This window comes from Melanaphis sacchari, unplaced genomic scaffold (genome assembly GCF_002803265.2).
Source record: "Melanaphis sacchari strain LSU unplaced genomic scaffold, SCAv2.0 Contig24_pilon_pilon, whole genome shotgun sequence".
NCBI classification, from domain to species: Eukaryota; Metazoa; Arthropoda; class Insecta; order Hemiptera; family Aphididae; genus Melanaphis; species Melanaphis sacchari.
In genome coordinates, this window is record NW_020271125.1 from 1,597,905 (window position 1) to 1,623,235 (window position 25,331).

Sequence of the window (25,331 nt, forward strand, 5' to 3'; positions counted from 1 at the left end):
ATGATGTTTTTTGTTTTTTTTTTTTATTTATTGATCTTATTCACAAATAAGCCTTTATACTCTAATCCGGCTCTTCGTTACGTTAAAAAGAAGCCCGTAAAATTAAACTTGACTAGAATATTTTCGTTTTTTTATTCACTAATCAAATTATACGCTGTAGATACACACTATTAGAACACGAATTGACAGAGATATACATCACGTTATAACTTTTTCGAATTCTTTCCAACCAGATTACTTGATAACAGTATATTTTATAAATAAATCTTGTAATCACAAATTTATTTTCTGATCATATTATGTACAACGAAATAATGATAATATTTTATTTGTTTAGTGATATTCTTTCAACACAATAGCTTCGTGACTATTTCTTGAATAATTTCTGTACGAAACTATATTGAATAAAGTAGATACTACAGGTATGTCGAAAAATATAATAATTCATTTTGATTAAATTATTATTAAAAACTTGTCAAAGTCTTAAACATCATACTTTTAATAAAATGAACTAACTACCTACTTAACGTGCAACGTTCGATAGTAAAATTTTAATTATTTCAATAAATAAAAGTTGATTACAATCTCATTACGACTTATACCAAGTAATCAATAATTAATCTCTACTTCATAACTTGTATTCAAACTCTAAATAATATGCAGATATAATAAACCATTGTTCACCATTGGACGATTCAACGTTTTATCCAACGATATGAATTCTATGTAATCGATAATTACATTTTCATTTTATTATAAATTAAAAAGGAGATTTGATTCTATACATGCATATACCTACTAGAAATGAGAAACATAAAAAGGTGTAAATGTGGTTATTTACTTGCTAAATCCTTATAATTTTTTTTTTTTTTTTTGGTAACGGTAAAACAACTAATATTACTTAATTTATAAAACACTTTTGTCTCATACAATATTCAGCAGTAAAATCTACCGGTTTTAACTCAACAAAATTTAAAAGCACTAAAACTCTTTCTAGTATAATATTTCAAAACTGCACTTAACTTTCGTTATTAAATATGGTCTAATTTTAAATTTTGGCTATACTGACTTTTAACCACGAAAATGTTTTAATTGGTCATAACGCAATCCTTCGTAATTGTCAAGTAACATTTCTTTTTTTTTAGAATACTTTTTTAAATTTTAGTATTTAAAGAACAGATTATAATATAATGTTTTATTTATAATTTACACAGTATACGTTTTGACTTTCGAATAATTTAAGCGAAAAGCTAATTGCGAACAAAACACCAACATAATCAAAAAATAATTAAACTGTATTTATTTTTCAAACTACCGTAAAATAAATCTGATACGTTTAATATTTCGATATTAGCATATTATTATGCTGATTAAAATTATCAATATTATGTCATTAGTGTATCATAATAAATTGAGACACGAGTGTTATCAAAAACGTGAAAATATATCAACAAATTGGTATTAAAATCAATAAAATATGCGTATATTAATATTTAATCAAATATTCAAATTTATGACAAAGTCTTAAAGGACAACTGTCGACAAGTATCGACATCACCAATGTCACTCTTAAGAAATAAAATTACAACATTAAGCCACCGGTGGTAAGCAATTAAAAGTAAAAATCAGTCTGACACATGTAATAATTACTATTGACTCGTAAACGGCGCGTACCGTATAATTAATTCACGACTGTAATCAAAGTTCGCCAAGTAATGACGCGCATAAGAACTTTGTAAAAGGTAGAAAATGTTTTTTTCAAAAAAATACTCAATGGTGATTTTCAACATCATTGGTTTGTCTTACTTTATCTCTCTCTCTCTCTCTACCTATCTCACTCTCTCTACAGTGTAAAGTTCACATATTATATTTCTACACATACATCGACAGCGCTGCCAAAAAATAAAAATAAAAGTGTAGGTACACAGAACTAACGACCAGTAACTAGTAGGTATATATAATATCGTATAATAATATAGGTGCATAATATTACAAAGTTCACAAACACGTGGACGGCTATTACACGGGTGCGTAATCGCTCGTGCATCTGCCGGAGTTATGTGTCTCTTCGTCGTAAGCGCCTACATCATCACCGGGGCCATGAGCGGATTATTGTCCTGGAAAACGGTAAGGAGTATACATATACTCCCGTCGCCCACGCAGCAGGACGCGCCGCCTGCGAAATTAGATAATGTCATTTTCAGGAGAAGCCGAAGAGAAAACGTAACAATATCGAAAGACGTTAGCGTCAGAATATTAAATTACGCTTTCCGTTCTACCGCTTACTCTCTTATCCCTTTCTTTCTCAATGTCGTTCTCTCGCTTTTTCTCCCTCTCACTTGTTCTCTCTATTCCTATGCATCTGTCTCGTTCCTTTACCATCTTAAGCCGTCTACAAGGCGATGTTTTCTAATGAAAAGAATATCGTCTTAACGCTGTGGAAACAAATAAGACGAGATAGATGAAAGCACATGGAAAAAAATCCACTAAAACAAATTTATGCCATGCGCCGACCGATGTGAAAAACTAATGAAAAACTCTCTTATAGCTCAATACATGTTCCGCTGTTCGTGGCTCATTTCACTTTACGCGTATTCGTACACACAATAAAATATAAAAAATATTACTTTTACGTGATACGATGACAATATTCGAGTAATCTAAAATTGAATTGAATTACTTCGTGTCAATAGTTCAATAGTCGTGTGTCATTTTTGATTTATTAAAATTAGTTCTAATACAATATTACTGTGAAAAACAAAATATGAATATTACTATAAAATTTATAAAATATGATTTCTAAATAAAAATGCATACCTACTTAAAATATTTGTTTCTATATAGCTGTAACACGCACATAATTATATAGTGCTTATTTTACGGATAATATCGACATTAGCCATATGTTATCGTACATATAATATTATAAAATGTTGACTAATGGTAACATTAACCGGATTATATGATATTAGTCAAGAACTTTTGAATAATGCCTTGACAGCTTTAAAAATATATCACGCATGAAATATAATAATTTTAAATTACTAACAATATTAAATATATTCAAGACATAATTATTAATAACTATAAAAGACATAATATAATATTATTATTATTATTCAATATAATGAGTTTATTTTTAATGAGTTACCTACTAAATATATAACACTAAATGGAGTATTTTATATTTTAAATTATTACATGGCATGTTTCCGTAATATTTTGAATTGCACAAAATGCTAGATGATTTACACTTATATCGATCGGTATCACATTTCCCCTTACATGAATATCTTTTGTATTTTTTAACAATTGCACTCACGAATATCATGTACGAAAACAGAATAACTACACCTAATCGGTGTGATGTATTATATAGCGAGTAATAAAATTATAATAAAAATATCGTCCAATTAAGATACAATACCTATCTAGAATACTAGACTCATTTATTTTTCAATTTATCGTTAATATAAGGGATAAGTTATTATACTCGTACTTTGACAGTCCAATGCTTTATTATTGCAATACTATACAGAAAGCTAACAAAAACTTTTCCTCTAATTAAAATATAACTTATAACATAGTCCAATATTAACTGGTCAACGTTGAGACCATCCGAATAATATTTATATTTCATGTTTATAAACCTTAACATTTACACATTGAAACATAATATATTGTATTAATTAATTATACACTTGTTCATGCATCATAATTTTAAATTTTGAAAATAGAGAACAATTATATTATATAATAGGTATATTATTTTTGTTTAGTACTATTTGCATCTATAATGCCTACATGATCCATGAGTACAAATTTTAATTCTCGCCCTATATACTTAGCACGTATATTATGAATTATAAAGCATTGAATATACTCGTAGATGGGACTAATTTTAGTTTCACTTTGCTATCAAACACATGACGTAAAAAAATATTAATGCAACTAATTCTGTCTATAAAAAAAAGTGAATAAATCTAGACATAGATTAATGATATTTAGATTGATAATAACCTTTTATATCAAAAATCATATATATATTATCCAAAGATTCATACAACAAATTCTAAAAACAACAATTATTGATTTACTTTTATTCAAACCGAAGTTATATCTATTTGAACGTTGATATGTCCAATTGTCTGTCCTTTTTCATAGCTATGAAATGAAACTAAATTAAAAGTAACCGTGATTTTTGTTAAGTTTACCAGCGTGTTTCAAACATGTTTACTCATTAAACCTAGTAGGAGAAAAAACGCAGCAAACATTTGCTTGTAGACCTGGTATACAATATATATATATATATATATATATATATATAGTCACTTGTGCGCTTACGGATCGCCAATACGTTATTATCCATAGTCGTATATAGGTGTTTTTGTGTGTGAATGTAATGTGTATACAATTTTGTATATTTGCACCGCCGCGCGCAGTATCAAGTTTTCTTGCGGTTTATATCTAAAAGTTCAATCTACCGTTCCTCGTGGGAACAAGGGTTGTGTGCGACGTAAGCGAGAGAAGACCACGACTTCATGCGGCACGGGTCTCTTCGTCGTCATTGTCATCGTCATCGTCGTTGTCGTCGTCCCCGTCTCCACATCCCGTCATCCGGCACGCAGACAATGGAGAAATAACGTGGCGTTTGGAGGTAATAAGTTCAAATTACTTCCGAGCCGAGTGTCACGAAATGAAACCGAAGTTCGACGTCGCGGCGATCCCGTTGTATCCCACCCCTCCCGTACACTATACCGCTCTGCTAACTCATTCTCTATCTCACTCTCACGAGGCCGCATGCCCGGTTGCGTTTTGTTATTTGATCTCGGTCAAACGACGACTTTTCGAGACTCTCAACTCGGAGGAAACCCGTGTCTGGGCGGGTCGGTCGGTTAGGGATTCTGAAGTACGTGCGCCAAGTCAAGCGCCACATGACTGTACACACTTGTAAGCCAAAAGATGAGTACCACATATTATAATTATTATACGTATATTTACAGATATCATGTATATGCTGCATTTAGGGGAAAGACACACACACGCACATATATATATATATAATATGTTTATTATATTTTTATATATTCAACAGTGCAATTCAACTTTTTTTCAAAATTAAAAACTCTTGTTCAGGTTTTAAGTAGGTATAACGTTACTTAGAGTTGTCGACTATGTAATATACAATACAACAATAATAATATACTATATAATATTATTATTACCTATATAGATTATATAGATAGTGGTGTGCGCAAATTACCCTCGAGTTGAAAATTATTCATGGTATACACACACGTCATGGTTTATGAAACAAATTATTATGATAATCACTTAACGCGAAAGATATAATATTATATATAGCTATAAATTCTTTAATCGTCGTAATACTCGCATACAACGATTCTCGTATATTTTATTACGACTCTCAGTAAAGTAAGATAAAATACAACAATTAAAATTTATAATAAAATATTGTAGGTAGGTGTATTTATTTAAATTTATTAAGTATAACATCAAAAAATAATAATGTGCTTTTCATTTAACAATATTGAAGTATTATTAAAGAAAACTGCAGATGAATTAATATATTTTATTCAAATCAGACAATTTTTATCAATAAAGTATTAATACTTTTTGACTTATGATAAAAATGAAAAAATATATTTCATAAATATATATAATATATTTATATATATCAAATGCAATATAACTAAAACCAATAAACTACTATTGTTAGCTTACGATGAGCACACAATATGCTATTCCAGTAAACCAAAATTGTATACACGACGAGAAAATTACATTGTAAGCTTATTTACTGTTTATCTAAATAAAAATCTACCCAAGCTTTTATGCAGTTGATTGCCTTAAAAATAATACTAAAGAAATTGAGCATATTTGTTTCGTATTTTTGTCAACAGAATGGCCAACCGGAAACGAGAAATGCGGCAGACAACGAAGACAGATTTACAAAACAGCAATTCGATATTATTCAACAAATTATGCATCACACCCAACAACAAATAGCGACATCAACTATCTCGAAAAATTCGAACATGAAGAATTCGTCCAACGCAAAAAATTGGAACAGTCAACAGGTACAGATAAATTTCTCTATATTATTAAATTTAAAAAAAATTATAAAAGTAGTCGAAATGAATACTTTTAATTTTTATATGTGTATAGTAAGTACATAAGTATATTAGTAAATAGTAATTTAAATTATTGCCGAGTTGTGGTGCGTATTTAAATGCAACCATTAAACTAATGAAATACATATACGCAAACATAATATGCACATTATTAATGAAAATATCGATTTTTCGTAAAATATACTAGTCGTAACTCTGAAAGTCTGAGGTCTCTATTGTACTTTTAATACAACATGACATCTTCATCTTTGTTTGGTTTTTTTTATACTTTTTTCATCCCCGTTTACACGTCAATGACAAAAAAAAAAAATGTTCTACCCTTGTCTAACCTTATTTTTGTCGGCAAAGGCGTTGCAACTACTATTCGAATTTTTGCGATTTTTAAAAAATACACATGCACGTTGTACAAAAGATGAGAAGAAAATGGGGTAATTTTAGTTTTGCTTTATTTTGTCACGCGGAAAATGACATAAAATTGGAAATAGTAGTAATAAGCATATACATATCATTATATATATAACACATGTGTAGACTGTAGGTATGTTCGTATGTGCAATGCGAAAAAGTGTATATGATCGTCTTGAAAGAAAACAATTTTACCGATCTCATGGTGACAAACACATAAGGACCGAATTTACATAACAATTGCTCTTTTTATTATTATATTTTTTTTACGGTTCCGATATACAACGTTCTTGGCGATCACCCTTCACTACACCATCACCGCCGGCGCCATGAAAATATTGTAAACGAAATATATGATATGAGGGATGACGTGACGAGAACAAACCTTATTCGTTTCGATTACCTACAAAAATAGAAAATTCTGTGTGCCGATAAATTAGGATTTTGTAACGTACGAATACCTAGATAATATAATATAATATATTATCGTTGTGTATGCCACGTGGATTTTTTGTGATTTCAGAAATCTATAATTATTGTGAAGTACGGTATACGTGAAATATTTTTCAGATAATTTTCTTATAATTATAGTTCTTATATTATGTATGAAATTTTGGTAGAAAGTGTAAGAAATTTCAACAGGATTAAATGTTTAGTGAAGTTTAAAACTAACTACCCGCATAACTTAGTGTGTGAACAATTCAAAAATTACAATTATAATAGGCGAATAAATAACGCGTATACAGTAAAGTTTCATAATATTATCATACACTGTATATCAGCTGTACTTGAAATACATTTTAATTTTTATCACATCCGTTAATATTGATCCATTCATATAGTGTATAGTCGGCACTTACCGCGTCTCGAAAGTGCTGTGCAGTTCATATCCCGCGCATACGAGATAATTACGGTTAATGTACAATAGGTCCAACAGGAATTGTTGCTGCGTTTTCAATAGATCGTTTTTGTTCGTTCCCGAGATTAATATATAGATACAATTCTAAATAATAGTTTTTGTTTTCACCCCCATTGTTTTGGCGCGGCGTTTTTGAAAACAGCGAGCGCCGCATATATTATACAGTTATATGGCACACAATAAAATATAAGTTACGATTCAACTTGGCGCAATAAATTTGCCAAAACTTACTTTTGGTACCTAGAAATCGGGATACCCGAATTAATGGTATATAATTATCTGTAGTCCGGGTGTACGGAGTGTAGTTCGTATTCGTTTGATATTATAGTTTACATTTTATAACCGAACACGCCAAAAGACGTTTTATTCCAATTAACGTTACGGCCGTAGGATGAGATAAACTTCATTGTTATTTGCCTTTTGGATTTTAATCGCCAACGGCGATATACTTATAAATAATATAATGGTATAATCAAATACAATATTCCACTGTAAAACATTTCATTTTTATATTTTCCGTTTTTCTCTGCCACTACACACGCTCAGTTCGAAGTTTTGCACCGGAACAACGACACACTATCACCCAACATGGCGTGTGCACCGATTTCGCTTGGAGAAGTAAATAGACCTTTGCGATTAGGTACGTTATGTTGGAAACCCCAAAAAGCCCACGTCATCGTTTGCGAATTATATTTATGCGTTATTTTATTTTATTTTTTTACGCTACTCCTTTTGAAGGGAGGTGTTTTTTTCTATGTTTTCCTTCCGTTGGTCGTTGTTAAGAGGGAAACGAAATTTATGTGCGACCCTTCTCGAGCTTTTCCACGTGCTAATGTTCTACAGCGCGCGCCGCGATGTACGCTCCTCAAAACGATACCTGAACATGAGACGCGACCATTTCCCGTGCAACGTATAATTTATCATCCAGTCAACGACGTGAAATTGCAGAAAAAGTGTTTTACCTTTTTTTTTCCTTCTCCGTCCCATTATTCCGGTGCAACGGCATTGTTACCGTACTCATTTGTACAATAAATATGCCACATACGCCTATATACGACTAAACCACATTTTGTCACGAGTATTTACGCGACAACCACGTATACCTACATAGTAATTATACACCGTTAATTAAATGATAATACATCGGCATTCGGCGGTGGTTATAGTACGATTGACCGTTTACAATAAAGACAATAATATGTTACTTTAGGTAAGAGAATATTATATGAGTGCCCGAATAGTATAGTTTTATAGTATTTGACTACAGTTAAAAACCTCGATTTTTTTTTTTTTTTAATTCAATTTTTTCGTATTAATAATATTATTGATAATTTTATTGTTCTATAGAAATATATTTTAACGTATTTATTTTTTTTTCACTACAGTCTATTTATATTTTAACTTAATAAAAATAATTCGGGAGATATTCATTAGTATTATTAATTAATGCATGTTGATTCTTATAACCTGTAATAGGTATACTATCATATTATATGTCTGTAAGTTATGTGACTTTAGAATTGATTATTAATTTTTATGCAATATGTAGAATTAAAACTTAGGATAATGCTTACTTAAACATAACAATCTTAACTCTCAAACCTAACAGTTTTATGCATAGAAAAAAATATTACAAATATTATTAATTATTAGAAAATAATTGACAAATTTAAAACATTAAGAGAAAAACAGCTTTAAAATTAAAACTATTAATTAATAATCTAATTTATACCAACCTTATGCAGGAAACGTTTAGTTATAATTTGTAGTTTAATGACTGTTATAACCTTAGAAAACAGCAAATTTATTAAATTACAAACTTAAAACTATAATAGATCATTTTAAATAATATTTAGCCCAAGCTCAAAGTGAATTTATAGTACCCTCCAAAAGATTATATGTCTACATTATGCCAAAGCCACAATTGTACGAGTATTTAATGTATTTAAATTATGTACAATGGCGTTCGTAACTTTTCTCGTGTACAACCGGAGTTGGCAGCATACACACAATAAACCAAAGGACCCGTACCGAATTTGTGTTTCCCGTAATCGATAACGCTGATAATTTCTTCTTTTTATACTTTTCCAAACTAAAACCGATTTTAATCAAAAAACGAAAATGCTCATAAGTCTACACAGTGTTTAAAAAATGTTGTATCCATTGGGAATAAGCAAACGCAATATAGTCTGTGCTGTCGACAACATAGGGGTCACGATTTATAAATATATAGTCAAAGGCCCGCCGGTATAAAATCTCGATTTTCCGGTGGCCCTGTGGAGTGCAATCGTTCGAGAGAGGGTACATAATTTTGGACGACGGCTCCGGTACAGACGTGGATTTCATTTTATTTAGTTTTCATTTCTCTCTCTTTCTCCTCCCCCTCTCTTGCCCGCTCAATCACTCTCTCTCTTTTCGGAAAACCAAAACGCCGTCCAGCTGATAGAACCCGCACTAATGTCCGCACAACGCCTATACTATTATAATATGTACGTGGTGCGACGCATTCGGGTCACGTATGGCTTAGAAAACGTACCGGAGATTTTAAACCAACATCGAGGACCGTTTATGTGCCCTGGAAACCAAAACGTACATACAACCGTAACGTGTCCGCAAAATGCGAATTTTCCGAATAAAATTACACGCAGCCCACTTAAAAATAGCGCACGTACTTATTACCATTGTTGTTGTATTATTATGTACGCCCGCTTTGTAGTTGTGCGTCCTTTACCGAGGTATTAATACCTCTTCCCTGTGACGACTATCGCCACAGCTACAGTTCCAGGGAACATAATATTACGTAGGTCTCCGAGTCTATACCCGGCGGTCATGTCGTCGACAAAAGGTTCTCCTCTCAAAGGTAGGTAATTTATTATGTGAAAAAAAAAAATATTAATAAATAAAGTCCGCTGAATTGTTGAATGCGGGGGAGGGCGGACGCGAGTAGATGTACGCATTTCGAAAAATAAACGCAGCCATTGAAAGACGATGGGGTACATACATATAGTACTTTTTTATTCAAACATTTTATTCGCTCGGAACAAATAATATAGTTGCGACGGTAGCAATGAGTATAATAATTTCAAAAATGTTGCCATTCCTCTCTCGCTCTTTATCTTTCTCTGTCTGTATTTCACTCGCTCTCACCTCGAGCGCGTGCACTCGTTTTAGCCAATCGTAAGTTATCCCTTTATTTGACGTACAGCAAACTTCCGGTTTACTGGTTTCGATTCTATATTATTTCAGCAACGGAAGCAACTTTAGTGTATATATACAGTATACATAATACGCATCAAATTATACGTTATTATTACCGTCGTTTTTCGTTGAACGCGCATATTATTCAATGTTTGTCAGTCATCCCAAAACCTCTAAAACTTATAAAAATTATCATCATAACTATACTATATACTAAGTTTCTATTATTTATTTATATTTTTCTACGTACGATGCATGCCTATTCTTTTCTAACAAATGCTTGTGGCACGTATTATACGAAATTATTATCAACAACACATTCAATAACATTTGTATAATTAATTTAAAATATTTATCAAATAGTATAGCTTATAAGCATGCAATATAGCTATACCTGATTAGGTTTCAAATCATAAAAAATAACGTAATCAAGTTTCTTGTATATTATGTACAAATTATATAATTTTACAATATTTGTTTGGATCGTTTTTAAAATTCAAAGATACTTTCATTCACAAAGTAGCAATGTTGTGTATTGTCGACTTCAAGACCATAGAAATATTTATTTACTCGATAACATTTCGTTACTAAGAACAAAATTGTAATTTAATTTTTCGTTCAAAGAAATCATACGACAGCCGCTGCTCCATTTTTCTTTTGAACTCAATACCCACGGGATCTGTAGAGAGTATAATATTTATTTTTATAAAACGGGATTCTTAATATTTATATAAATAAAATATATATGTATACTACTTTAACCTTTAAATATTTTTAACGAACTGCGCGTCATTTATGCTTTTTGAAAATGAAAGTACGGTGAATTTCATGTCTACTCGTGCGCATTAACACTTAGACGTAAAATTCTAAACGTTCTTGATATCTTGGCTGGAAAACTGTTTTAGGCGTGAACTACGACCACAAAACAGTAATGACATTTTTATATATACATATTATAAAATATAGATATACATAATATGTGAGAACCAACCGTTAGGAAAGCGACCCTTGTATATTATAACAATATTATGTATAATACGATACAGTGTGGTACCGCGCGAGAGAAGTAAATTTACGAACATTAATAACGACAATAATTATCGTCAAAATATGCGTGTCGTCATCCGGTGGAAATAAATTGACACCGAACACTGACGTGTGTCACATTAGACCGAACGACGCCGCTAAGGGTGAACGGAAAAAGTGTGTGTGTGTGTGTGTGTGTGTAGCTAGGTGAGTGGATGGAAAAGTAGGGGGGTACATTATTTCTCAGGTGCGTTTGACGAATATGCATGACAGCGTCATTCTTCAACCGACCCTATAAATGGCACTCTTATTGCTGTCTGCAGACGCACGCACAAAGCCTACCCTGCGCGACCCCTTAGGGATACCGAAAAACTACCCTCTTACCATTGCCGCCACCACCACCGTCTCCCGTTCACGACCCGATAGTTTTCACACTGTACATGTACACACACATACATACATTACACACAGTAAGCGCACACGAACGTATAACATATAAATGTACGAATAACAATAATAATATAATAATAATCATATCGTAAGAAAAAAGCTTCGTCGACGCCGTCGAGATTTGCTCACAATAAACCTCGCTTTACTCCACCTAACCCCATCCGGCACTCAAAATTCCTCATTCTTCAGTCTTGATGCTTTTTCACTGTGTATAATATTATTAGCGTACAAAGGACCGGCTGTGCTATGTATGATGTCTGTTTACTACTGACAGGTGGTACGCGCGCTTAATGTCTTATCCGTCACGACTTTTTATTTTTCGCGTTTCTAACACACACCCACGCACGCGCGTGATAACGACATAATTTACACATTCCTGATTAAATTTCTATCATATTGGTTATATTATATATTATTCAATTCGACCAGAACGAGCGAATCTCGTCTGCCACAGACAAAGTATCAACAACGTCGTATATTACATACATAAATTACCATATTAGACAACGTTTATTTTTTCTGTGTCAATATAAACATGAAATTTATCAAACGAACTAACTATAAATAATATTTTACCATTAAACATATTTGATTATTATCAAAATAAATATAATATAGTGTTTAAAACTAAAATTAAGAAGTAATAATAATATACAAACGCAATATGTGTAATGTGGTACAATGAAACCGAAATTTGAGACCATAATATTTCTTGAGCTAAAAATATTATTATTTTATTTGTTTAGTATTTTATTAGACTGAAATAAAATATACTACGTATTTAAAGGCGATATAGGAATAAAATGAAAATAATATTTTCTTTTTATATTATATTACGACGACGCGATGTCAAATAAAACTTGTCTATAAAATTGGCACTAATGTGTATTTTGATATTTATTCATTAAGAAAGACTTCTGTTATAAAAACATTTATTGGACGTTGAAAAATAATTCAAAACCTACAAATAATATTTAATCAAAAAAAACCATAATATTTTATTATTATTTATAGCATAAATGTATTTCGTCATCATGTTTTAATATGTTCTTGTTTAATAATTACTCTAATAAAAAAATTGGAAAAAATAATATTTAATAATTAATCGACATAATATACATAGTCGTAGACTAAAAACACGATATTGTTTATTTGTGATTTTCATTTTCTAAGATATAAAAATAATTAAGTATTTATTGTCTTTTAATGATTAAAAATACAGTTAACTTATTTTAAGTTTCAAAACTGTTTAAGTATTTTAATAAATACAAATTCAAAGCAATTATTGCACCGGTTGACAAACATTTTCATTGATTTAACTATTTGAATTTCGATTACGCCGCAACTTTAGCCAATTTGATTACTCATTAGATAATTTTGTTGGCGTTAGTTGTTATTGTTTGTCGATTTAATTACTGTTTTATTCGATTTAGAATTATCGTAAATGAGTACTTAAGACTACGGTACTAAAATAATGTCTTATTACTTGTAAGCTGTATTTTTTAGTACTTGAATAATTAACATTTAGTGGTGTTAATCTTATTAAGATTGTGAATAAGAACTTGCATTGTTTTAAACTTTCAAACTAAAAAATAACAAATTAATAATTTTTATAATTTATAAAAAAATATGTTTTGTAAAAGACAAATAATTATTAACGGTCGATAATAAAATGTACATTATTCAATTAAATTCAATGAACGATGAACTAACTAAACATCAATAACAAGATTTTATTTAAAACACATACCTTCTATGTAAATCAAAATAATAATGAACATGAACATAATTTTGTAGTAAAACGTTTGATAATAATATATAGAGAAAGCTAAAATATTTACTAAGCTTGTACACATTAAACAGCAAACGAAAAGCATGTTTTAAATACTCAAAATTGCCATAAATAAACAAAAAAGATAAAACTACTAAATTAAAAACTCGTATGGAGTGAATTGAAATAAAAGATCAAATGTTTAAATGTATATTTGCTTTACGCTTAGTGTAAATAATTAATGGAGTGTAGAAAAAAGAACAATTTCTAGTTTTTACGAGTTCACGACAACCGTTTTTATTTTAACGATCTCGTAAATAAATGATATTTACATTTGTTTTTCGAATTAACTTTGTAAAATTATGACAAAGTAAACATTTACACATCCACATACAAACACTCCTACGATTTATTATTATGACAAAAATGCGCTCAATTATGCAATCGTGCATTGTTCATGTATTTGCAGTACGACGATTTTTCTTAGGCATCCAAGCGAGCGCACATATGCACATATATACATTATACATTATAAATTATAATATATTATTATATCACACTATAACACCGTTTAACCCTCTTTCTAAGCACAACAAATTTTAAACGGGTTTAAATAAAAAGAATATACGATCTGTTAACACGTTTATGACGATGTTGATACGATGAATAGCATACAATATCATACGAGCAGTCCATCGTACGCAGTCCGATATAGCGTCCTCGCGCCATACCGCGGTCACTTCTAAAACAGTGTACACTGTACACAGGTCAATTATTTTATTAAAATACACGCTTATAATGTCGAAAAGTATTAACGTTTTTTGAAATATTTATTTCAAATAGTTTGAAGTAAAATTATAAATACAAGACAACATCTTTTCTGTTTTTATAGTTAATATTTTTTTTTATTTTTTTTTTTCGATTAACAGCATTCAAGATAATTTAAATTTATAGAATAGAATTCTGAACGAGTGGATTATATTGTATAGCTTGTTTATTAATAACATTAGATTAAACAGAGTAGAGTGGCACAGGGGTAGTCCGCACAAAATATGTCAATCCACTGCTCCGTTCATGTACACGCAGGTAATTTACATAGTCATAACTAATTAATTATCAGTTCTTAAAAATATCGTATCATAAAATATAAACATATTGTGTTGCAACATACGGACAGCAGTCCGACATAATACACTCACTCGCTAGTTTACGGGATAACTTTAACACATCACTTTTACACCTTAACTGGTCATATGTTATCATACAGTTCCATACCAACCAACTACGACTTATTCCGCGGTATTCCAACTGCTCCATAGATGATCTAGACCTGCTGACCGACGACGATCACAAATTATAATGTACAAGGCTCTCCGACACCACGCGAATCGGTTAAGACTTAATTACGTTTGCCAAGGTATTTATTCCAAGCTGGTTTTATGACTCCTACATACACACGCTCACGCACACATAATATTACATGTACACGTTTATTTATATATCGCGTGTGCGTGCTAGTGTGTGTGTGTGTGTGTGTATGTGTGTGTATGTGCCTTTGACAGTCGTCTCGTAGGGATTTATTTCCGTCTGAACAATAGTGTTATTGTGTCGACCATCTCCCCTCATTTGGATGCCACAAGACACCCCCTTAGAACGTCACACGTACCCTCCGATCCCCGCCGCGATCCGTTTGCGTTGACTAAATACACACACGCAAGCCTTGGCGCGTGTAACGTGAAACGAAAACGTCTTCGGCAAGCGTATTATAATATCATGACGAGTGAATGTATAGTGTCACTATGTAGCGCGGCACCCGCGGCTGCTGCTTCGGCAGGTAATATACGCCGACGCTGGTCATCTGAGCTCGGAAAATAAACTCTATTCACATCTCCGAAACGTCACAACCGCTGCAGTACTTCCGTCCCGTATAATAAAATATAATGATAATAATAATAATAATAACAGAATAAAGGCGCTCGACGAGACGAAGAATCATCGGTGATGGACATCGATGGAACAATAACGCGAGCCGAAGTCTCGAGTTCCGGGGCAAAAATCTATGTACCGCATTTGCAATACGCGCACGTTTGTGTGGTCGACACCGTTTTGTGTATGGCAGGCGACGTGACGACCCGACGAGACGTAAGTACCCACACTCCGTCGTTGTCGTCGTCACGCAATCTAAATTAAATAAATCTATGGGCTTATTATTATTTTTGTATACTTGAATCGTTTTATACATTTCCCGGCTACCGCCTGAAAACCACGAGCGTACGGGATTATACGATTTTTTTTTTTTGCTATTTTATACACGCCGGACAAAGTTTAGTTTAATGTGTAGTAGCGCTGTTATCGACACATTATTCAGTATCGACTGAACAACTAAAAAGAATTAATAATTTAATAATTATTATACCAATCAGTATAAAAGATTAGAATCCATCCCATTTTACTGAGCATTTTTTTTTACGAATAAATCATAACTATGTACTATTTTTTAATAAATATAAAAAAAAAAATCCAGTAACGGAATAATAAATATAAATATAAACATTATACATTTTATTCGCTACGGCGCAAGATAGTATGTAGCAATATTAAATTTAATGGAAATAATAATTCACTGCGGTAAAATAACGGTTCTTAACATAAAATCTCGCTTGCTTAAATTTCTTTGAGATTTCTTCGTAAGTTTCCCATACGCTTAGAGAAAATATTAAAGAAATCGAAAACTGTATACGTACATCTTATAGATACCATATAAATTATATTTCCACCTTTTAAAAGGTATCACATGAAACATTTCAATCACTATTCTATCAGTAAAAGTGTTTATAGAAAATAGAAGTAATGATATTATGAAACCAATACATTCTTTGCATCGCTTAAAATCACATTTTTATTAGTTTTACTTTTTACCAAAACTTATTCCGTCTAATTATTGCTATGTTATTGAGTTTGATGTTTACTTCTAAAAGTAGACCAATAACTATAATTTTTTATATGATTACTTTAAAACATACACTTTAATATGGTCACGAAAAACTGAGATTAAAATATTTAAATTCATAAACAATCTATACTGGCATATAATCAGCAATCATTATATCATGTGAAGTAATTTTTAAAACAAGTTTTTCATTTAATAACTTCCTATAATACATCAACAATAAATTTAAATTTAATTATAAATCCGTTCAAATGCTTTCACGGAAGTACAACAATGTACTAAAAAATATTCGGTTATCTGTTTTTAATGAAAAAACTTCTTTACAAACGCACTTACTTAAATCAACATCATGTTTACAATGTAATTTGTTAATTTAGTAGACTTTAAAGGCAAAAAGTAAATAGAAAAGACAATATTATTAAAAATAACGAAACTAATTAAAGTGAAATGCCAGTGTTACAAATAAAAACTTTTTTTTAATTATATACTCTTTATGTCTTGTTAAAAAGTGAAAACAATTTAAGTGAAATTATTAATGAAAAACCATTGTCTAACAAATAGTTTATTTACATTTTTTATATCGTTTGAAATCTGTATACTTGAGTATCACTGCGTAAATCAAGATCACTTATACATAAATTATGACATATTTATCATTGCGAACATTTCTGTTGTGTATACTTGTTAATAATACCTCGGCAAAAGGATGAATCTAGTAAATAACAAAAAAAAAACCAAACCCAAATGTGTATAACTTAATTAAATTGTATTTGATGACATTTTATATGAATTTATAATAATAATTATTATCCATATTGCATCCATGATTCACTAAAGATTTTATAATTCTCTAGTAAAAATGAAATTCTTATACAATACCATATAAGAATTAATAACGCGATTTAAATAATTATTTTTATGTTTGAAAATTCCACATTTATCTTTATTCATATTTTCTCGATTTATATGACGTGGCGCAATGAGTAATGGCAATTAAAAAGCTGTGATTAACTTCATACGCATTAAGTAGAGAATAACTTTCTGAGTTATGGAAGTTGAGTTTCAATTAAAACCACACGTTAGTTATTTGACTATGCGGTCCATACATACCATTAAATAACTTTCTAAGTTAATAGTCAAAAAATTTATACAATCTAACTTTGGAGTAAATCTAAGTAAAACCACTTATCAATAACTTGGTAAATGTCACTATTAATCATAACCACAGTAAAGACTAAGATATGTAACTCTAGGAGAATATCTTTACTATGTAAAGGTTAAACTCAAGTATATAATAAAATGTTGTGTATAATTTTTAATACTTAATAAAATATTAAACGATGTACCTATACTATTATTTGTTGATATCAACAAAAACAATTTTATTGGTTTTAAATATTTCCGATAAAATAACGTAATAATTAATTTTATAATATTATATTATACACAACCTTATTGTTAGGTGCAATAAAATTATTACTATTAAAAACATTTCCGATAAAAGGTTTCTGATAGATGTTAGAATACAAATTTATTATCATACTTTAATTTTCAATTTTAATAACTCTGGTTTAATTAAATACTATCATCCTAACTTTAAGTTAATAATATACCGTCTACAATAATAATTATGAAATGCCAGTTTTGAATGAAACCACTTACAGGTAAAAAAAATTACTCACACAAGAATGTATATTCATTCATTTATTCGCTTTATATATTTGTTTCTTTCAAATTACTATATAGTATATAGTTTCATTTACCCACATAAAAATGACAGGACATGAATTACACTAATTGACTAAAGTTCTTAAATAATTATGTTATACATTACCAATATTATATACTACAACTATTATTGATATATTGTGTAACATATATCAAATCATGAATTAGGTAGCCTTTTTCTACAATTACCATAAGTATACCGAACTATAGATAGGTCAAATTTAGACAATCTATTTTCTCTGTAATTGTGTATTCTTACATAATTTGTGCATCTGGTGGATTCTTGTTTCACAAAATATTACTAATAGAAAAAAATTAAAATAGTTTATTATGCTGACAGTATACCAATAACTCAATTTAACTTTGGTGTGTAAATAACATCTTGTTGGTAGATAGTAGTATACAATATACCAAACGACGAAAATATATATATTTCAATAATATATATATATATATATATATATATATATATATATTATATCTAATCTAATCTAATGCTTTCGTACCTGAGGCTAAATTTAATAAAATAAAAATATACATAAATGAATTTCTATTGGAGTTTGACGTGTATTACATAATACAAACTGCAAGATGACATTCCCCGTTTTTCCCATTTACACGTAATAGCTTGATGGGAGAACGATAAAACCCAATGCATATTATGATATCTGATATACTCCAGTATAACACATAGTCATATAGGTCATAAAAATTAAATAATAAATATTTAAAACAATCGGCTGAAATACAAACTAAACAATTACTTCGTTTTTCCGTTGGTATAAACTATACAGTGATAAATTATGAAACTATAATACATAGATTTTATTAAAGTTTATACCATTTTAAAATTTAATATTTTTTAATTATCATTGTTGTTTGACCCAATTACGGTATTCAATATAATATTCGTTGAGCCCCGAATAAAAAACTCCATGTGTATCGGATTGTGGGGACGAAAACAATCGTAACAAACATTTGGTGGGAGTTAAATGCAAATCAGTGGCGGTCGTCTGAAAAACCGTACAGGACGTCCAGGACATATACCGCGCGTTAACGGCCGGTGTACAATTCTTGGACCATTACTATACATAAAACATTATTATAGCACACTAGATACACATATGCATAACATCTCGACCCCCGACCCCGATTTATTTTATTTTTTTGTCTGCGTACTTAATTTCATCTCGGGTATACACGCGGGGGCGAAAACCGGAAACATCCGGTGTCCGGCCGGCGTCGCACAATAGGGGAGAGAATCTTCGCACACCCGGTTTTCCTTGAAGGGATGAACGCGTAGGAGTAGTTCCGGTTGTGTGCGCATTGTGTTTGGATATATTTGTATAATATACATATATACGAGTGTATGCGTGTACGTCTATTATATGGATACACATTTTTTTTTTTAACGTCCTGGGAAAAATATGAACCACACGATGATTATAATAATATTACGAAACGGGTGAGCACAATACATTTCACGGAACAATATGTAAAATCGCAAACAGCAGATACAAGTCGTGGGTGTATTTGCCGTTGAGAAGATTCCACGCGATTAGCATACACGCCGCACGACTGTGTACAAATAGTAATAATAATAATAATAAAAGGAAAAATAGCATTCAAACGTCCTGGGACGTGAGGACGGGACATTTTTGTTCCCATGCTAACGTATTAACGGCGGTATGTTAATCGGACGAAATGCCATCCCTATACCATCCGCTGCGTATATGCTCGCCCCTACATCACATATCGCCGGTCTTTGCTGACCTACAATAACCGATCGTAAAATTTATGACTGTGAAAATTGTCTTTGACGCTTGTCGGCGTTTTACGGCTGTTATAGCTGCGTTTTATCCAAAAATTATTCACGACTCACAGAAATGTTGCTGTAATGATTATATTATGTCTATCGAAAATGCTCGCCTTCGGCCAACCGTTTTGTACTTATGATTTTCATATTATCTCTTGCGACTACGTTTTTTCTTCTCCGACATTTCAAATGCACAATCTGTAGTGACGCACAACATGTACGTGTACAATGTATAATCATTATGAAAAAATTCCTAAAAAAACCTATTAATCGACAATTATGCCTGGAGGCCAACACCGTACATATGCGTGTGCGCCAAATAATAGAATAACGATTTTTGAATAAACTGTGACGGTTATTGTATCTTACGACGATTTTTCGCTAAAATTATTATTGTCTTCCTAATCTATTTCAATAACTGCCAAGCGTTGTAAATTATTTCACTTATTTTCAATCAATGCCATTCGCTCTACCTCGCATTTTATTAAGGGACAGCTTGGCAACCTTTTCTCCCGAGATTTGTGCACGATCACCCCTGCGCTACTACACGATATCTCTTATACTATCCAACGCCCATCTATATAGGTATATCCTTTTTTGTTATCACGATTACATATTATACTGCCCCTCAATTTTCCTAATTTCGGAGTGCGCTCTCGCAAATCGTTCTCCAATTCTCCATATCTGATATTTTCTTATTAAAGCAATATTTTTTCAATCACTTCAATATTTTACTCCTTCATCGGCTGAAACCATTTTCAAAATACTTTATTTTAATACTTGAATTCGGCACGAATTCAATTTTAATTAGTTCGTCTGTTTGGTAAAACTTTAAAATCAATATAATGGACTTTTAAAATCATGGTCATCAATAATACCGCATCTCAAGTTTTCGTAATAATTAAATTAGGGTATTCGTATATTAGTTTTTAAACCCTCAAAAACTTCTTAACCCGATTTTAATTGTACTTGACACCAATACAGACAACTGTAGACACTGTAGTACATAATATTATTGTTTTATTAAGTTATATCACTGTCGTAACGTATTAATAAACAAAGGAAATTAGCGCGTTATGTCATAATTCGATAACGAAATTAAATTTGTTTTGATCGTTAAACTCCGCAATAAATTATTTTTCAAATGAGCTTCAAACTACGAATCACGATATGACGTGTACATCGGAAGTATAATATTGGACTATACTGCAACCGTATATCGAATAAATTAATAAATTGGGGGACGGAGTAGCCGAACGCGAACTAATGCATCGATTGTGAAGCACACTGTCGCCGGTTCGAGTCCTGGCTACGGGCGGCATCGCTCTCTGGATAGGCAACTGTCTAGGTAGCGAGGCCGTCATCATCCCCCAACCGGGCATGGCAGAAACCTACGAGTGCCCAATTAAAATGTTTGTCTAATAGGCGGTCCCCGAACTTTAGGCCTTCAGACCTACTCCTGGACATAATAGTGTTCATACGCTAAAAATAAAATAAAATAATAAATCATGTGGCTGGTTTGTTTTTCGGTTAACTGACCACCAATACTGGACCATAACAGTTCGTTTTCCATGAGAAATCGATGAAACATGTAAGTTTACTCATTATTATATTCACCAACGGCAACATATCGGCGTATAATACACGCATAGTCCATTTTTCGAATGATTACATTATAAAGCTACTATAATAATAATAATATATTATTTTACATCTGTGGGTGGACTGATCGTGTGTGATTTAGTGCAGCGCGTAAATAAATTTCTGGTTGAAAAACGTGATTTGTCAGATCAACTAATTTTATTTATCTCATTTAAATAACTATTTAAACTATCAGATATTCTAGATACACTCCGTATAAATACCGTGTTTAATGTTGCACACTGCAGCTATATCATGACGAAGCTGTACAGTTCACGGAGGTTTGAGCAATAATAGTATACCGATACACCGCTGCGGTATAACCAGTAAACGGGTAACTGGTCCGATCCGGATCAGATAATTTGTATTACAAACGTTTATAAAGCTCAGTGTTCCTAATCAGTGGATTCTGGAAGCTGGCGGCGGTGGCGGCGGTTGTGGTGCAATAATCAGTTGTAAATAAATTAGGCTGGTCGTGATCACTGGGCCGTACAGGCTTAACTCCGGTCCTCCCACCGATAATGACCTCTGCACGTGTCATTTATATAATTAGACGACAATAACACATCTCCGGTCAAAATGGGTTAAATATAAATATATAAAGGACCTTTGCTCAGACTGCTCTCTAACCTATCATCTCATCTCGCGTTCACTACATCCTTGCAATACCCACCCATCCTCATATTGTATATATTTACCTACCTATTGTGCTGTGTCCCGTAAAATTCGAATTGCAGCGTCCGGCGTAATCATCTGTATTACGTATATTAAATGTGTGTGTGTGTGTGTGTGAACCTTCTACTGATAAAAGGACTCGCGATATGATTAATCGCATCAACTGAACACGTGAAACAAGCTCTAAATGTCAACGCTGAATGTTCGAAGTGGTGTACGTAGTTGTTATTGATGCTGTTCCTGTTGTTTGCCCTCGATTATCCCAGTTTTCCAAGAATCTTGAACCTTACTTATGTGATAAATAACTCGTTTGAAATATTTTTTGATTTAATTCGTGAAAAATTACCAACATGCTGCTATTTTATTTCGTTTTTTTTTTTGCCTTTTGTACGCTCTAACAAACCCTATAATAACGTAGCATAGTCGGCTGTAGGGAACGAGATTGGTTTATAATATTGTACGGTATTTGTTTGGTAAATTTTGCGTAACCGTTCGTCTCAAACATTTAAATAATGATACCATTTATTTAAATTACATGTATAAAAATAATATAATTAAGTTTATTCACGATCAAACAGCGTTCCTGTAACAAATTTTCGCCTCGATAAAAAAAAAAAATCATTTTAAACATACTATATCGAATTTATTTTAGCAAAATTAATTCCTTTGAGATTTTAATGACGTCAATAGCAATTTAATTTGTTTATGTTGGAAAAATAATTATAATTCTATATAACATTTTACCTCGTCAACTATCGCTGATCTTTTAATTATAATTAGTTTTATATAAGTACCTACCTACATAATATATCTATTCTATTATTCTATGTATATATAATATTATGCTGCAGATTAAAACTTTTATATCAGCAGTTAAAATTAACTAAACATTAAAATATCATTACTAATTACATGATATTTAAAATATATGAAAAAATACATTTTTCTTGTACCCATTCCGTTTTTGATCACTGACAATAATTATAATATTAATTCATTGATATAGTTTTTACTTTTACACCTTATAGTACTTGAGATGATTTCTAACTTCGTTTAAATGATATTCATTCATAGGTACCAATAGGCAATAACGTAGTAATTTCCCAACCTCCATACTTATGTAATATGTATAAATTATTAATTATTTTGCTAGAAAATAAGTCTATAATTAATCTAAAATAAGTTATACAAAGTAAAGTAAGTAATAAATTGGGTTTATAATTGAGTCTCTAACTCTAAAAAAATATAAATTATAAATGTTGTAAATTAATTTTTTAATGTGAAAAACTGATACGAATTTAAAATCTGAATTTTTCCGTTTTATTCAATAAAGTGGAAACCTGCTTAAAGCGGAATTTCTGATTGGTCCCATGATATTCCGCATTGGACAGTTTTCATTGTATTTACTCAGAATATATAATGACATTATATTATATCCCTTTGAAATGTTGAAATACGTGTATATTTAAATAAACTAATATTATATACAGTATTTGTGACACAGAAAATAAGAATATTTATTTAATGCAGTTAAAAGTAAAATAAATTTTAGTATTCGGTTTTTTGGCGGAATCCACATAACTCTATAAAAACTATATAAACGTTCAAATATTTACTTACAAATTACAATTTATGTATAGCTATACAGCTATAGCATGTATAGCTGTAGCATGTACAACACATTGGTAATAATTATTATTATACATATACGAAAAACTAGTAAAATTTATTATATTATTATCCTCATAGAAAAGCCCATTTTTGTTTTTACAAATAAGTCTTTGAGAATCGATTACATTACATTGGTAAAAGGACAAAAGATTTTCCACAGTCTGATATAAATAAACAATAGTAAGCGGGGATAAAAATTATACAGAAGCGCGTCCTTTTCATACGAAAAAGGATCGAATCGAAACGGTCAAATCGTTTCAGGTCTGAAGTCTACGTATAATAAATAAGAGAGTAGAGAAATGAAATAAATAAATAAAAAAAAAAAAAAAAAATGAAAAGAAGTGTACTCAGACCACGCGAACCGTAACAAAACGGATGTAGTTTTATTTTGAAACAGGAGAAGCGTTTTTCCATTGTACCCAGGAGAGACGACAGAGGGATTGCCAAAGTGGAATAAAAATATAATAAAATAAAAAAAAATCTCGCGAGATATAATGGACAAAGAGTCAACGGGATGTGTTAATAACGGGAGTTAAGCCGGTTAATAAACACAAAAAAGAGGGTTCTTTTATTTTCGAACAGTTTAATTTTTCCCCTCGTGGTCCCCCCAATCCAAGTTTTCACCGAACATTAAAAGAAACAAACACAAGTCAACGTTAAAAGTGTGTCACCATATGCCTTTAGGGTGGACTCTCAAAGTTTTTATTATACGTTCTGTAATTTTCGCAAAACAAATAATGTTTTAAGATAATATCGTACCGTTATACAATCGTTTTGAAAATATCTCTATTAAAATAAACATTATTATTAACTATATAATCTTATTATTTTGTCTTTTACTATAACTCTCAATTATTATCCGAATGAGAATATAAATAACTTCTACAAACTAATTTATATGCACGTTACTACTCAATTATTTTTAT

At 31.0% G+C, this 25,331-nt stretch overlaps 1 protein-coding gene across 1 annotated transcript in view; it reads left to right on the forward strand.

Annotated features, from left to right (window-relative positions):
- Positions 1-25,331, forward strand: part of LOC112594951 (serine-rich adhesin for platelets) — a 236,069-nt gene that overhangs the window by 182,578 nt on the left and 28,160 nt on the right. Inside the window, 1 exon segment of the mRNA XM_025339980.1 lies at positions 5,925-6,101. Within this exon segment, the coding sequence (XP_025195765.1) occupies positions 5,925-6,101 (177 nt within the window).